At 43.7% G+C, this 17,470-nt stretch overlaps 1 protein-coding gene across 1 annotated transcript; it reads left to right on the top strand.

The window, feature by feature from the left end:
• The first annotated feature begins 1,539 nt into the window (after window positions 1–1,539).
• Window positions 1,540–15,261, top strand: LOC115142063 (D(2) dopamine receptor A-like). The gene is made up of 7 exons (XM_029681538.2): window positions 1,540–1,974; window positions 3,335–3,444; window positions 4,181–4,317; window positions 13,017–13,231; window positions 13,403–13,486; window positions 13,685–14,048; window positions 14,241–15,261. Exons 1-7 carry the CDS (start codon window positions 1,540–1,542, stop codon window positions 14,435–14,437), a joined length of 1,542 nt encoding a protein of 513 aa, XP_029537398.2. The 3' UTR covers window positions 14,438–15,261.
• The last annotated feature ends 2,209 nt before the right edge of the window (window positions 15,262–17,470 follow it).

The raw sequence follows: 17,470 nt of genomic DNA, 5'->3' as shown, positions 1-17,470 counted from the left end.
ATGAACTTATCCTCTGCAGCAGAAATAACTCTGGGTCTTCCTTTCTTGTGGCGGTCCTCATGAGAGCCAGTTTCATCATAGCACTTGATGGATTTTGTGAATGCACAAAGTTCTTGAAATGTTCTGTATTGACTAACCTTCCTGTCTTAAAGTAATGATGGACTGTCATTTCTCTGCTTATTTGAGCTGTTCTTTCCATATTATGGAATTGGTCTTTTACCAAATAGGGCTGTCTGCTGTATACCACCCCTACCTTGTCACAACACAACTGCTTGTCTCAAACGCATTAAGAAGGAAAGAAATTCCACAAATTAACTTATTAATAAGGCACAGCTGTTAATTGAAATGCATTCCAGGTGACTATCTCATGAATATGGTTGAGAGAATGCCAGGAGTGTGCAATGCTGTCATCAAGGCAAAGGGTGGCTAATTTGAAGAATCTCAAATATAAAATATATTTTCATTTGTTTAACACTTTTTTGATTACTACATGATTCCATATGTGTTATTTCATCGTTTTAATGTCTTCACTATTATTCTACAATGTAGAAAATAGTAAAAAGAAAGAAAAACAACCCTGGAATAAGTAGGTTTGTCTAAACCTTTGACTGGTACTGTATGTACATTTGATATTTCCTTTTTATCATATTCATACATTTGCTCAAATTTCAAATAACCTTTTTTTTTGCTTTGTCATTATGGGGCATTGTGTGTAGATCGATGAAGGGGGAAAAACGATTTAATATATTTTAGAATAAGGCTGTAATGTAACAAAATGTGGGGGGAAAAGTCAATAAGTCTTAATACTTACCGAATGCACTGTACATGTGCTTATTCAGCGTAGTATAGACTAAGTTATGACCTGATATAGTTTAGTAAGATGGTATGCGTCTGATATAGGTTATGTTTTTCTGATGTAATAATATGTTTTCATTCTCCTGTCTCCTACAGAAGACGAGTCTGTGGGATCCATTTTAGAATAAGGCTGTAATGTAACAAAATGTGGAAAAATTCAAGAGGTCTGAATACTTTCAGATTGCACTATATGTAGGCTGGTGTAGGTATGTAGGGTAATTTAGAGGGTCAGGGAGGGAGCTTTAGATCTCTCCCTTTTAATTATGTATCTCAAAGCCAATCTGAAACATTGGATGGTGGAGGTGCTGTGGTTAGTTAGAGAAGGTGGCTTAAGGTGGAATAAAACTGCCAGTCGAATGCAGAATCCCACTGTAATTCACGTAAAGTAGAAACATATGGTAGATGCTTTTATCGAAAGCGACTGATGCTTAGTAACAACAAAGCCATTTGATATGTGGCCCATGTGGGAATCAAATCCACAACTGATATTGAAAGCGCAATGCTCCAATCTATTGAGCTATCAGCACTGCACCAACTAATCACTTCCCTTACAGGATGTAAAACTCCAATCTGCATTGAGCTGAGATGGTTGACAATTGTACATAAATCTACTGTATGTGTTGTGTAAATACAAGGTACAGTGTTGTAGAGCTTTGTGTGTGAAATTGTGAGTTATAACTCTTGATGTTATTAGTCTCTCTTGTTACTTTTCCAGACTCTTCCAGACACACTGTCCAGAGGAGCATGATGACTACTTTCCCCAATGAGACAGAGGAGACAGGCTTCTCCTCCCTCTCTCCTTCATACCCCCCCTCCCCCTCCCTCACACCGTCCATCTCCCTCACCTCCAACCCTTCCTTCGCCTTCTCCCTCTCCACCTCCTCCTCCTCTCTGTCCAACTGCTCCAGCTCTCCATCGCCCTCCTCCCCTCCCTATAACTTCTACGCTGTGCTGCTGGTGCTGCTTATCTTCTGCGTGGTGTTTGGAAACATGCTAGTTTGTGTGGCGGTGTCGCGAGAGCGCGCCCTCCAGACCACCACCAACTACCTCATCGTCTCCCTGGCTGTGTCTGACCTGCTGCTGGCCACCCTGGTCATGCCCTGGGGCGTCTACCTGGAGGTGGGTGTGTGGGTTCGTACATGTTTCTATCCATCTGGTAGCCAGTGTTTTTCTCTCTCTCACATTTGTCTGTCTCGTCCATGTCTTTACCTCCTAGTCTCTCTACACTAGATCATTCGTAGGTGTTTCAAAAGCCCTCTCGGTTAACCTTTCTGGAAACGGGGGCAGTATTGAGTAGTTTGGATGAATAATGTGCCTTATGTAAACTGCCTGTTACTCAGGCCCAGAAGATAGGATATGCAAATGCACGGTAGTATTGGATAGAACACACTCTAAAGCTTCCAAAACTGTTAAAATAATGTCTGTGAGTATAACAGAACTGATATGGCAGGTGAAAACCCGAGGAAAATCCATCCAGGAAATGCTATTATTTTGAAATGGCTGTTTTTCCATTGAAAGCCTATCCACCATACAAAGACTTACGACCCAGTTTACGATCCCTATGGCTTCCTCTGCATGTGGCCAGTCTTTAGGCATTGTTTCAGACTTTTTGTTTTTGAGGGAGAAACACAATGAAAACAATGATGGAGAAACACCACTTTCAATGAGTGGACAGTGGAAATTGCCAGAGATGTTTGCTGCGTGTGACCGGGAGCGCGCATTCTTGTTTTTTCTTTTCTATTGACGAAGATATTGTCCAGTTGAAATATTATCGATTATTCATGACAAAAATAACCCGAGGATTGATTATAAACATCGATTGACATGTTTCTACAAACTTTTATGGTACTTTTAGAATTTTTCGTCTGCCTGCTGTGAACGTGCTTTGTGCCAATAGATTACTGAACAAAACGCACCAACAAAACTGAGGTTTTTGGACATAAAGAGGGACTTTATCGAACAAAACAAACATTTATTGTGTAACATGGAATCTTCTTGTGAGTGCAACCATATGAAGATCATCAAAGGTAAGTGATTAATTTGATCGCTATTTCTGACTTTTGTTACTCCTCTACTTGGCTGGTTACTGTTTGTAATGTTTTGTGTTCTGGGGGCTGTCCTCAGATAATCGCATGGTATGATTTCGCCGTAAAGTATTTTTGAAATCTGACACTGTGGTTGGATTAACAAGAAATGTATCTTTAAGCCGATGTATAGCACTTGTATGTTTTAAGAATTGTTCCGCTAGCGGAACACCTATCCCTAGTAGGTTTTAATGTCAAGGTAGCATGATCAATAACAGAAGCTACAGTTGGTTCCCATCAACAGTTTCTTCCCTTCAACAGTATCTTGTTGATCTGAATCTCTGAATCTGTGTTTGTTCTCCTTTCCTCCAATCTATTATTCATAAGCATAACTGCGTCCCAAATTGCACCTATTCCCTATCTAGTGCACTAATACTGTATGTGTCCCTTCCTAGGTGGTAGGGGAGTGGCGCTTCAGTCTCATCCACTGTGACATCCTCCTGACCCTGGACGTCATGATGTGTACTGCCAGCATCCTCAACCTTTGTGCCATCAGCATCGACAGGTACTAACACTTTCTCTCTCTATATACAGTATACTCTCTATATGTCTGTCTGTCTGGCTTTTTCTCACTCTCCCCTCATCACTCTCCTCTCACACTCTCTCCAACATTTGGATTGATTTCATAGTGCCCTTGCAGCAAAAAACGTATTTTAAGGTGATGGTAATGTCTCCTGATGGGAAATGTATTTTTTAATGCTTGTTATTGTTGCTTTCCCATAAAGAAAAATCAAAAATCAGGACACCATTTCCATCTTTTCGGGTAGCCTCCTCACTTCTCAAGTATCATTATCTTCTTAACATGAGCTTATTTTGTCCAACCAAACCCATACCCTTTTAAAACCGTTGAAAGAAATTGACAATTTCAGCAGCCTCAATACTTGTAGCCTTGTTTGTCCTTTTGTAGACTGAATCCCTCTAAATGTGAAGCCATATCTCAGGAATTAGTGTGGGTACTGTTCTTTGTTTGTGTCTGTCCCTGACCACCAACTCTGTGGAGGGATGACAGTCTCCTCTCCTCACACCAGGCTTTCTATGGAGGACTCTTAGATTGGTTTGTCACGCTGCTGCACTGTGAAACTGACTTGGACAGCTTTTGTTTGTGTTTGCCTGGTGAATGAGAGGAACTGACAATGCAACTTAACTCCGTGTGGGTGGTGGTGGACAAGGTGTTCATGTGCATGTGTGGTTGTTTGTGCGTGTGTGTAGGTGTTAGCTCTAAATACAGCATGTGTGTGCAGGTACACGGCGGTGGCGATGCCCATGCTGTATAACACCAGATACAGCTCCAGGAGGAGGGTGGCTCTGATGATTGCTGTCGTGTGGTTCCTCTCCTTCGCCATCTCCTGCCCTCTGCTGTTTGGACTCAACAACACAGGTCTGTTTCTGTCTTTCTCTCCTTTTCTCTGTCTCACTCGCTGTCTCTTTATCCCCCTCCCCCCTCTTTCTCAGTGACCACATTTACATGCACACCAATATCCTATTATTATTCGGGATACTCAAGTATTCTGTTTTTGAGTTGACACGTATAAACGTCATATTCCGTTTACAACAACCCGAAAAAGCTTGTATCCAGGTAATGAGAAACCCGGATAAGATGCCTGGGATATGCTGATATGCCCCCGGAGATCTAAATAAAGTAATGCTCACCAGAACAATGTCTTACATCGATAGAATGAATGCATTAGTAATCTAGTTAACAGTAACAGTAAAGTTGTCTGTTTCGTTTAGGTGCCCGGGGAGAAAATGCAATAACTCCAAAACAGTGGAAAGAATGGTCCTGTGCGAAATGTCCAATTGTCATCAGTTTGACCGGTTTTAAGGAAATTAAAAGCTGAGAAAAAGACATTTCTGATAAGACTTCAGTTTGTCTTGGGTGCATATTTTATGTGGTTGAAATATTGTCTGCTTGCGTAAGTGTCAAAGATAACACATTACACGCGTATTCGCATTTGATGGTTAAATAAATCTTTCTCTACTCCTGTTCCCGAGTCAAAATTTTACATTTGTATAATTTCAATGCAAGAAATGCATAATTATGCAGGAGTTAATATGATATTACGCTACATGTGAGTGGTCATAGGCCTACATTCAATGCAAATTGTATTTGTCACATGCGTGAAATGCTTACTTATACAAGCTCTTAACCAACAATGCAGTTTTAAGAAAATAGAGTTCAGAAAATATTTACTAAATAAACTAAAGTAAAAAAAGTAACACAATACAATAACAATAATAAGGCAATATACAGGGGATACTGGTACCGAGTCAATGTGTGGGGATACAGGTTAGTTAAGGTAATTAAGGTCATTTGTAAATGTGCTGTAGGTAGGGGTAAAGTGACTATGCATAGATAATAAACAGTGAGTAACAGCAGTGTAAAAGCAGAGGAGTGGTGTCAATGCAAATAGTCCGGGTGGCCATTTGATTCATTGTTCAGCAGTCTTATGGCTTCGGGAAAAAGCTGTTAATTAGCCTTTTGGACCTAGACTTGGTGCTCTGGTGTTGCTTGTCGTGCGATAGCAGAAAGAACAGTCTATGACTTGGGTGACAGGAGTCTGTGACAATTATTTTGGCCTTCCTCTGACACCGCCTAGTATAGAGGTCCTGGATGGCAAGAAGCTTGGCCCCAGTGATGTACTGGGCCGTACGCCCTACCTTCGGTAGCACCTTACGGTTGGATGCCGAGCAGTTGCCATACCAGGCGTTGATGCAACCGGTCAGGACGCTCTCTGTAGGATGCTCTCTGGTGCAGCTGTAGAACTTTGAGGATCTGGGGACTCAAGCCAAATCTTTTCAGTCTCCTGAGTTGGAAAATGAGTTGTCGTGCCCTCTTCATGGCTGTCTTGGTGTGTTTAGTCCATGATAGTTTGTTGGTGCTGTAGACTCCCCATTGATGTGAATGGGGGCGTGTTCGGCCCTCCTTTTCCTGTAGTCCATGATCAGCTCCTTTTGTCCCTATGTGCTGTCTCAATGTTAATGACTTAACGATGGTGTTGGAATCGTGCTTGGCCACACAGTCATGGGTAAACAGGGAGTACAGGAGGGAACTAAGCACCAACCACTGAGGGGCCCCGGTGTTGAGGATCAGCATGGCAGATGTGTTGTTGCTTACCCTTACCACCTGGCTGCGGCCCGTCAGGAAGTCCAGGATCCAGTTGCAGAGGAAGGTTTTTAGTCCCAGGGTACTTAGCTTAGCGATGATCTTTGTGGGCACTATGGTGTTGAACACTGAGCTGTAGTCAATGAACAGCATTCTCACATAGGTGTTCATTTTGTCCAGATGGGAAAGGCCAGTGTGGAGTGCAATTGAGATTGTGTCATCTGTGGATCTGTTGGGGTGGTATGCAAATTGTTGATGGATCTAGGGTTTCCGGGATGATGGTGTTGATGTGAGCCATGACCAGCCTTTCAAAGCATTTTATGGCTACTGATGTGAATGCTATGGGGCAGTAGTCATTTTAGGGAGGTTACCTTTGTGTTTTTGGGCACAGGGACTATGGTGGTCTGCTTTAAACATGTAGGTTTTACAGACTTGGTCAGGGAGAGTTTGAAAATGCCAGTGAAGACACTTGCCAGTTGGTCAGCACATGCTCTGAGTACACGTCCTGGTAATCCGTCTGGCCCCGCACCCTTGTGAATGCTGTGGCCTGTTTAAAGATCTTACATCAGCTATGTAGGGGTGCTCTCATACATGCTACAGTGTTGCTTGCCTCGACGTAAGCATAAAAGGCATTTAGCCTGTCTGGTAGGCTCGCGTCACTGGGCAGCTCTCGGCTGGGTTTCCCTTTGTAGTCCGCAATAGTTGGCAAGCCCTGCCACATCCGACAAGCGTAAGAGCTGGTGTAATAGGATTAAATCTTAGTCCTGTATTGATGCTTTGCCTGTTTGATGGGTCTTCTGAGGGCATAGCGGGATTTCTTATAAGCGTCCGGATTAGTGTCCTGCGCTTTGAAAGCGGCAACTCTCGCCTTTAGCTTGGTGCGGATGTTGCCTGTAATCTATGGCTTCTGGTTGGATAATGTACGTACGTACGTGGGGATGACTCGTCAATGCAGTTATTGATGAAGCCGGTGACTGAGGTAGTATACTCCTTCTTTGCCATTGGATGAATCCCGGAACATATTCCAGTCTGTGCTAGCAAAACAGTCTTGTAGCGTAGCATGCGCGTCATCTGATCACTTCTGTATTGAGCGAGTCACTTGTACTTCCTGCTTTAGTTTTTGCTTGTAAACAGGAATCAGGAGGATATAATTATGGTCAGATTTGCCCAATGGAGGGTGAGAGAGAGCTTTGTACGCATCTCTATGTGTGGAGTAAATGTGGTCTAGAGTTTTTTTCCCTCTGATTGCACATTTGACATGCTGGTAGAAAGTAGGTGGAATGGATTTAACCCTTGTGTAATCTTAACATTCTGTATACTCACCTTGTCCCAAGGGTAAAAAATGACTCGCCTTCACTTTACCCCTAAAATAAAGCAGCTTAATTGGATTTTAAACCCCAAATCTATTTTGCATGAAGAAACAACCTGTCATTCATCAAACTTTCAATATCTGGGTTTTCCCTCTGCACAATGCAGAAAGACTGCATTTAATCAGTGGACACCACTCGTTTTTATTACAACACACCTGGCATAATTGTTTTCTTTACTAAAGTAGAGGAATTTTATTATTTGTATTGCTAAAGGTACTGCATATGTGTAAAAAAAAAAATTAAATAGCAAGAGAGCACTTGTACAGCCTACGGAAGTAGCAGAAATGTGCAGAAAGTAGTTTTGAATGCCTTTTATTGAAGGGAAGCAATAGCAATCTTGAACTTTTTTGCCAACAGAGTGATATATTCTTATATACTGTACAATGAGGAATCCAACTACAAAATACTAGTCTTCCATTTTTTTTACCATTGCCCCCACCCACAAGGTGTAAAACAACAATAATAAATAAGAATAAAATAAAAATAATAGATACAAAACAAAAACGTGAAGATGAATCAATCCACTCTAATTAGCACATGTAGGACAGTATGCAAGTGTATGTGCGCATGGACTTTGCAGATGTATTTCTCACATGTACAGCACATTAGTATTTGTTTTTACAGTCCTTCTTTGGGGGGTAGACGTGGCATCTCCTCCTCTTGCCTGCCCCAGCTGCAGCCTCAGGTGGATCAGGACAATATTCAGCCCCTTGAACAGCTTTCACAAGCGCTGCAGTGGCTGCTGTGCGGGGAAGGTGCTCCCTTCTTTGAATGTGTGGGTTTACAAGTGCCTTTCCCAGCTGCTCCAGGAACACCCTCCTCTTGTTCCGCTTATCAGGCATCCAGGTAGGGTTGATCTTGTTACATATCATAAAGGAATTGTATGAGGACACATCAATTATGTTATGGATGATGGATTCTAATGAAGTGAAGGATAAAGCCGATATTGTTTTTTAACAAGTACGTCATATCTGCTGGTTCAGTTTTTGATAATGGTGGGGCCCAGGCCTCTAACATAAGCTCTGTTACAGTCAACTATGATATAGGCCCTCATGTGAACCATTTTAACTTTGAGCCTGTTTCTTATACTGAGGTCTATAAAGGCAATAGACACTAAAAAGTCTGCAGGTCCAGACAACCTGCACCCCTACCTCTTAAAGACAGCAGCTACTATTATTACTGAACCTGTGGCTCACATTTTCAACTTGAGTCTCTTGACCAATTCCATACCCAACATTTGGAAATCAGCCTATGTCCTCCCACTGCTAAAGGGTGGAGATCCCTCAGATCCTAATAACTATGGTCCTATCTCTAAACTCCCTATCCTGGCCAAAGTCTATGAATCCCTAGTGAACTCACTGTTCAAAAGCATCTTAATTGAAAAGAACGTACTGAGCGGGGTTCAGTCTGGCTTTAGATCGGGGCATAGCACCACAACTGCAGCTACGGCAGTGGCAAATGACATCATTAATGCACTTGATAAAAAGCAACATTGTGCTGCTCTGTTTGGATTTATCAAAAGCATTTGATTCAGTTGACCATGAATTGTTGCTAGCTAGACTGTCTTTCTGACAGAACACAATGTGTATGTACTGACAATCACAAGTGTAGCTTTCTTGAGATTAATAGAGGTGTGGCCCAGGGTTCCATTTTAGCTCCTGTGTTCTCAATTTTGATAAAATATTTGGTAATGAGATGCAACCAGCATAGTTACATATATATGCAGATGATACCGTTATATATTCATGTGCTCCTTCTCTGGTTCAGGCTGTTGAAGAGCTCCAAACTGTTTTTCAGTCACTGCAGTCCTCCTTGGTCTCAAACTGGTCTTGAATGTACAAAAAAACAAAATTCAAGACCTATACCAGAGCTAGAAGTCTTCCAGAGAACGTTAGCATTGTCACATCTGGTGGCTTATCCGTTGAAAAAGTGTCATCCTACAAATACCTAGGTGTTTGGTTGGATGACTAGTTGTCCTTTAAAGTTCATGTGGATAATTTTGTGACAAAGCATAAATTGAAATTGTTTTTTTTTTTTTTTTTTTGTAATAAGGCTTGCTTCCCACGTATGGCTATAAAGAAGCTTGTTCAGGCCACTTTTCTCTCTGTAATTGATTATGGTGACTTGTTGTATATGCATGCAACCACCTCCGTCTTACAGAGACTGGACTCTGTTATCATGCATCCTTGCGCTTTATTACAAATGCCAAGTCACTCACCCACCATTGCACCAAATGGTAGGTTGGACCTCACAAATGTAACTTTCTGTGCATATAAAGTATATGTTCATCTACTAAATCCTTTTGAGTAAACTCCCTCTACCTTTGTAGTCTGGTCTCCTTCACCACCAGCAGTTACCATACCCGGTCTGCTAGGTGGTTGCTACTTAAAGTCCCCAGGACATTCACAGTATTAGGCAAGACTGCATTCTCTGCTTGTGCACCAGACGCATGGAATCATCTTTTTTTTTTGACTGGATCATGTTGTATGTTTTAATTGTGTAATGTATTGATTGGGGCGGCAGGTAACCTAGTGGTTAGAGCGTTGGATTAGTAACCGAAAGGTCAGCTCAAGATTCAATCTTGCAACAAGGGGAAAATCTGTCGTCCTGCCCCTGAACAAGGCAGTTAACCGACTTTTCCAAGGCAATCTTTGAAAATAAGAATTTGTTCTTAACTGACCTGCAGAGTTAAATAAAGGTTAAATAAAATACAAAAAATTGTTGCTGCCTTCTTGGCCAGGTCTAACCTTGAAAAGGAGACACTGCGTCTCGATGGGCTTTTCCTGGTTAAATAAAGGTTAAATAAAAAAAAATGGAAGATGACCAGGGGCCAGCGGGCAGTCATCCTCCTGCAGCTGTAAATTCCAATCACCTTGTACTCTACCTCAGGCGAGCAATACCTCAAGACTTCCTTAATATTAGACATTGTGCACCAGCTGCTATTGAAAAATAGACACACACCACCACCCCTCGTCTTAGCGGAGGTAACTGTTCTGTCTTTCCGATGCACGGAAAACCCAGCCAACTGTATATTATCCGTGTCGTCGTTCAGCCACGACTCGGTGAAGCAGAAGATATTATAGTTTTAATGTGCCGTTGGTAGAATGGTCTCGAACTAAGCTCATCCAGTTTATTCTCTAGTGATTGCTCATTGGCCAATAGAACGGATGTAAAGGTGGGGTTACTCACTCGCTGACGAATTCTCACAAGGCACCCGGATCTGTGCCTCCTGTATCTCTGTCTTCATGTGAATTACAGGGATTTGGGCCTGGTCTGGGAGCAACAGTATACCCTTTGTGTCACCCATTAAATAAAACGTCTTTGTCCAGTTCGAGGTGAGTAATCCCTGTTCTGATATCCAGAACCTCTTTTCTGTCATAAGAAACGTTAGCAGAAACATTATTTACAAAATATGGTGCAAAGAACAACACGATTGGTTAGGAGCCCGTAAAACGGCAGTCATCCCCTCCGGCGCCATTGTTCATCAGTGTCCATATTTCAGATACTATTCCATTTAACCCATATAATTAAATGATGAACATTCTGTTTATTCATGGATACAGGGATACTCATGGGCGGGATATCAGAGGTGCATGTAAACAGCTTATCCGGAATAAGACCTTAAGCGGGATATGAGCTAATATCCAGAAAACTTTGAACGTGGTCAATGACTCTAGGCCGAGGCTACAGAAACGTTATTTTTGCCCCTGTCCCGCCCCTCCTTAGAGTGACTGAGCACTGAGCAGCAGCTTAAAGGAGGTCGACGAGTGGATCCCTCATGCACAGAAATCTCTGTGTTTTTTGTTGCGGCAGCAAGTCGAGTTCCAGAAAATCCAGAACCACATCCTCTCCAATGAATCTATTCAATGGAATCACAAGTGCGCACTAGTCTCCTTTACTCATTCGGTCTAGGAGAGACATAAACATGGCACGGGAAGACGCACGTGAAGAAACCCACACTCCTTTTGTTATTAGCTGTGTAAAATACACATTGCAGTCTTCCAGTCCATCTGTTGTGAGCCTGGAATATTGCAGCCCTACTGGATATCTGGGTATCGCCAGTTGGTGAAAGACAAAAAATGAATAATTAGTTAGATAGGGTTACATCTGTTTAGTCATGATGCGCAGTTATTTATTGAACTGCATTGTTGGTTAAAGGGCTTGTAACTAAGCATTTCACGGTAAAGTCTACACATGCTCAATTCGGCGCATGTGACAAATGCGATTTGATTCGCAGTAACTGCAATCACTAAGAACACCATGCATGCACACACACACACACACACACACACACACACACACACACACACACACTACTGCTTACTAACAGCTTTCAGCTCTGTATGCTTTAATCAGTCAACACGTTTCAATGAAAGAGTGACTCATTGATTGGCCTGTCGGTCCACATCCACAATACAAAATGTTTACCAGTGATGTCATTTTAAGTCGGAGGACGTGCCCATCATCACGTTTCGCTCAAGATGGCATTTTGTTTTGAAAAATGTTTGTGTCGTCTCGTCGGAGCGGTAGCTCGTGTGAAAACAAGCAAACTGAGGTTTGGAACATAAGCTCCTACCTTGAGGATGGGGCTGAAGAGAGTACTGCTTTCGTATGCAAAGGCTGCACAGCTTGATGCAACTGGATGGCAACAACCACTCTAGCTGGAGTGGCCAACACTAAAAGCCATTTTATGCTTGATCTGAAAAATGTGGTCGGAGGCTTCGTGTGACGCAATTGTGGAGCATCTGGAGGCACGCAGAGGCCAAATCAAGCTCTGTTCCGCATGTCTGTGTGCCTCTCAAATGTTTTAACAATTCGAAGGGCTCCATATAGCTCCACATTGACGTGATTGGTTGACTGTCCCTGAGGGCGAGAGTTCTTGTATAAACGCAAACTCACTTTCTTGACAGCGTCCTTCACAACAGCTCTGTGCTGCTCTGCAAAGCGCAAGAAGTATAAATGCCCTGACTTCTGTAGAGGCCATATCGCAGTAAATGCTCTACGTCCACTGCAGATGTCGGAGTGACCATGCAGCGCCTTTAATCCGCATGTTAACATTCAGTCACCTTTTGAGAGCGCCTCTAGCCTTTGAACACGTTGCTGGGAAAACGAGAGATGATGTGGCGTTCAGGGTCATCATGTGTCCTGTAGAAAGGCTATGGTTATACTGTATATGGGGAAGCTTGAGTTTATTGGATTGGACCTACCACCTAAATGCAGCATATAGTCATTTGCTAGCAGCTGTATAATGTTGAAAGGATTCAACTAGACTGTAGTGTGTTGTGCTATAGGCCGTGGCCTGGCCTTATAAGAAGCAGATTTTAAATGCCAAATGTTGCATCCAGCTTGAATATGGAGAGGAAAAGCAAATGTCTAATGCTTATGTACCTGCCTTCTCTGGAGCTAAACCAGGCATTTACTTGGTTGCCACACCATTACAGAGTGGACTTAGCCAAAGATGTCAATGCGGTTAAATATGTCGATCTGACCTGAACTGTAGAGGAAAACTTCTCTCTTGCCTTAACATACACCTCCCACCTGTCCCCACTCCCAAACAACATCTGTGTTTCTATCCACCTCTTCTCATCCCCTTCACTCCATCAGCCAGTCGGGAGGAGACCAAGTGTGCCTTCGCTGATCCGTCCTTCGTGGTCTACTCATCCGTGGCCTCCTTCTACGTTCCGTTCATTGTGACCCTGCTGGTGTACGCCCAAATCTGTGTGGTGCTGCGGAGGCGGGGCAGACGCACTGTGCCCCGTAGACACGGCCTGCACCCACAGGGAGGAGGCAAGACGGGGGAGGGCCACAGGCACAGGAAGGTTCATGACTAGTCAATCAATCTATCAATCAACTAATCAGCCAGTCATCAATCAATTAACCCCATAAAACTGCCAGCCAATAAAGCTTGATTTTAGAAGACAGTAGGTCCAAAAGCAAGCATCTTTGACTTTCTATATCCCTCATTCTTTTCTCTCCCTTCATCCTCTCAGAATAAGTGTACCCACCCTGAGGATGTGAAGCTGTGCACTCTGATCATGAGGCCCCCCACCAGCGCCCCCCAACGCAAGAAAGTGGTAAGTCGCTGAAACACTGTGAGCCACTGCACAGGGGAACTACTGTGACCATGAAGTTGGATCCCGAAATCTCCTATAACATGAGCCATAGATTTGAACTACAGTACATATCTCTACATCTCTCGTTGTTTCTCTGTCTCCATTTGTCTCTCCCTTACCATCTTTTCTTCCTGCCCCCCCCCCCCCCCTCCCTATTAGACGTTAGTGAAGGAGGCGGTGGTGGACCCCCTGGATGAGGAACCTGTGGGGCGTGGTTTCCTGTCCCAGTTAGACCAGAGCCTCCCCCCACCTCACCCCCCTCCCGCCTCCGGACGAGCCACCAAGGTCTCTCTTTCTATCTCGGTGGCGCCCGCGCCCTTCCTGGCCCTGTCCCCTTCGGTGGCACCACGCTCCGCCCTCGTACCCCGCCGTGCCACCTTCGAGGACGGCGTGAGTGGCCGCGAGCGATGGAGGGAGCGAAATGCAGACAGGGAGAAGGGAGCGATGGCGAAGGAGAGGGTGAAAGGGACTCTGTCGCAGCAGAAGGAGAGGAAGGCGACCCAGATGCTGGCTATCGTGCTGGGTGAGAGAAACAGGAGGATACGATGAGGGTGGTTGAATAGAGTGTGTTTCAGCCAGTCCCAATTCACTCCTTCCCCCTTCCCCTAGGCCCTTCAATGTTTGATGATCTGAAGGGAAGGGGCAGAGAGTGAATTGAGACTGAATAAGTCATCATTAAGTCGTCACCCTTTAATTCTCCTCACTCCTCCGTAAGGTGTGTTCATCATCTGCTGGCTACCCTTCTTCCTGACCCACGTGCTGAAGGCCCACTGTGCCAGCTGCTGTATCTCCCCCTCCCTGTACAGTGCTGTCACCTGGCTGGGCTACCTCAACAGTGCCGTCAACCCCGTCATCTACACCACTTTCAACATCGAGTTCCGTAAGGCCTTCATCAAGATCCTAAACTGCTGAGTACAGGGAAGAAGAAGAGGAGCGGGGAGAGTGGGAGGAAGGACAAGTGTGAAAAGTGTTTGAGTAGTGGAGAGAGGCAAAATAAAAAGTCATAGACTAGAAATGAAACTAAAGAAGTGAAAGAGAGGGGTGAAAACAAAGACAAGAAGGGAATGGAAGGAGAGATAGAGGGGGATGTAGAGAGAGGATAATTTAAGAGGTCAAACAGAAGAGCAAGTGAATCAAATTTACAGAAATACCAAATCAAAAACAGCCTTGGGAATTTTAAAGAGATGTACACTTCTGTAAATATAAAACATAACCGGGTGGAGAGAGATATTCTGAAGGTTCTATGGGAAGAGATGGGATTCTCATGGGGTAGGGCACAAACAGTGGCAAAAGACAGACTGCAGTGGCAGAAGACTGTCCCACTACGTACGAGGATGACTAAGTAAATGTATTGCTCTCTGATTCCGCTCTCACATATAATGTCAAAGCGTCTGCAGACGTTGTCCTGTTTTACAGTTTGTAAATGACGTTAATTAAATTTCAGAGGTAATCTTTTAAGGAGACACACAATCAATCTGCACCAACCATCAAGCGCAATTTTTCTCCAATATCCGTCTTGTTGTGTCGTCCCAGTGTAAACAAGCCTATAAGAGATGTATTATATTAAGAACATGATGATGTTGGTGAAGATATGATGCCATGGTGATATGATGAGCGACTAATCAAGGTTTGTTCATAAAGTATATGTATATATTGTTGTTTGGAGTTTGTTAATGTGAGCTCTGCTGTAAATATCTGTATTACTGTTATTGTACAGATGCATGTAATAAATTATATTCTACTCATGTTGTTGCTAGTCTATTTGAAGTTTGCTGTGGGTTAGGGTCAAGTCGAATTGAAGTCAGTCAAAGATATTTTACAATTGAATAATAACTTAGAGAAAAGTTGTATTTTCAATGACGACTTATTCAGCTGAGGAGAAGCTATTTCAAAAGTCTAGCCGTTTTTGTATTTTAAATTCAAATCACTTCCTGAATTGACTAACTTCAATTCAAATTGACCCCAACCTCAAACAATAGACAGAATTTGACTAATTGGTTTTCAAAACTGCATTTGCTCTCTACGTTGATCTTTGGCTCTTCTCTCACCACTTTAACCTGACCCCTCTGGTGGTGAAGCAGTGTGGATGCTCCCTATGCTTGTCTGCCAACACCGAACTGTCTGCTACAGTAACGTGAGAGGTCAAACAAATGCTGCTGATGTGAAACAGGACTCACACACACACTCACACAGAGATAGTCGGTCAGTGTAAGTCATGGTTAGGTCACTGACTGTGTCTGTGTGTGCCCCCAATTGATAACTCCTGTCCCATCAATAAACATACACAAACTGCCCCACACCTATCATGTGTTTTTGTCATACTGTATGCCAAACCCACCTAGGAAATCATATAAAATGAGAAGCCCTTCAAAGACGAATGGATTTATTGTATATTTCAAACATAAGTATGTTTGTTTTCATTCAGTATACTGTGTATGTGTCTGTGCACCTCTGTAACTGAGTATCTGCGAGTGTGAATGACTCAGCGGTACAGTATACATTACCCTCTGTTAAACTCTGACCCTGGCTCACAATTATTCACGTGCATATTTCATGATCCCCGATGACAAGAGTGCATAGATCTGTTACAGCCTTACCTTGTTCAGGACTGCTCACACCTATCTACAGAGGATAGAAAGATGGTGTAACTCATGAGGGGAGGGATGATGGGGGGTGAGATAAAGAATCGATTAGGAAAGGAACAAGGTTGGGTACGGAAGGAGGAGTGCTGGTAGAAGAAGAGACAAAAGAGGAGCGGTCTGGCGAAAATAAACTGAAAAAGTCCAAGCCTGGGATCGACAATGCATTTGACAGAATTGTTGCCACTATTTGAAGGATGTTTTTATTGTGACTTTGGAATTCCAACTTTGAGTGAAGGAGCAATAGATTAAATTGAATAATCCCTGATGAAGTAGAGACACAGCTCTCTATGGCTAGTATCTACACTCTTTTTTTGTAAACAAAATGTCCTTGCCTAATCTACAATGGGTGGTGTTTGATTGATTTCCCAGCAAGCTTCTAATTCTTTATAGCTCTATTATAGCAATTATGCTCTTTCTTATAATTTTCTATTTAACTCTCATTCATGCACACAATTCTGTCGATTCAGAACCGACAGCACAAAACTTCTGGAGGACAATGTGTATACAGATATGTTAATAAATCCTGTGTGTGCTTGTAAGAACAGAGATTGTGTCAAGATGTAAACATTCACACTTAAAACACATTGTACAGGTTCTTATAAGCGTGTCTATATCTCTGCTGAAGGGCACCTGTCGTACCGCTGGTACCAATTCATCTGAGATAGGCCCAGAGCTCCCCTCTGGTCTGCTCTCCTGCCCAGCCGCATACCCTCTCTGCTCCTCCACCACCTGTCACACGCCTCCAACCCCTACAGCATCGGTCTGCTATCACCCCCCTCGCCCAACCACTCCTCACACCAACCCCTCAGAAACTCCTATACCCAGACCTCACAAGTATAGATATGAAGGCCTCCATTTTCCTTCCACATGCACAACGTCCATGCAATGAGCCCCTTACCCCATCCCTCGGAACCTGCCCCTCGGTTTCCCTCAATGTTGCCACTGGGGGTGTACCAGTGGGGGTATTCCAGTTACCATCCTCTACACTCTTTGCACTCATGGGGAATCCCACTTACCACTTGGGAATGGACATACCACCACCACCTCCCAATGCCCATCAGACAGACACAACCCCAACACCTCGCCCCTCTGAGAGGGGAATCTAAAGGCCCAACAGCCCCGAACAGAAGCACGATTTGATCCCCCTACGTCGTCCTCTGAGGTACCCATGGAGGCCCAAACCCCAAAGGAAGTCCCTTTGCCCCCCCAACCCCCGGACGTGGCCTGCTCAGAGGACCCAAATTCAGAGACCTCCTCGCCCCTCCCTCCCTGTAATCGCCTCTGGAGGTCCCACAGAGGAAGC

This window comes from Oncorhynchus nerka, linkage group LG14, assembly GCF_034236695.1.
Source record: "Oncorhynchus nerka isolate Pitt River linkage group LG14, Oner_Uvic_2.0, whole genome shotgun sequence".
Lineage (NCBI taxonomy): Eukaryota > Metazoa > Chordata > Actinopteri > Salmoniformes > Salmonidae > Oncorhynchus > Oncorhynchus nerka.
This window is presented reverse-complemented; position numbering and strand designations above follow the sequence as displayed.

Coding starts and splice junctions, on each gene's coding strand:
- LOC115142063 (XM_029681538.2), top strand. CDS start 1,540: ATGTTATTAGTCTCTCTTGTTACTTTTCCAGACTCTTCCAGACACACT. Junction 3,445..4,180: donor TGTGCCATCAGCATCGACAG/GTACTAACACTT, acceptor ATGTGTGTGCAG/GTACACGGCGGTGGCGATGC. Junction 4,318..13,016: donor GTTTGGACTCAACAACACAG/GTCTGTTTCTGT, acceptor TCACTCCATCAG/CCAGTCGGGAGGAGACCAAG.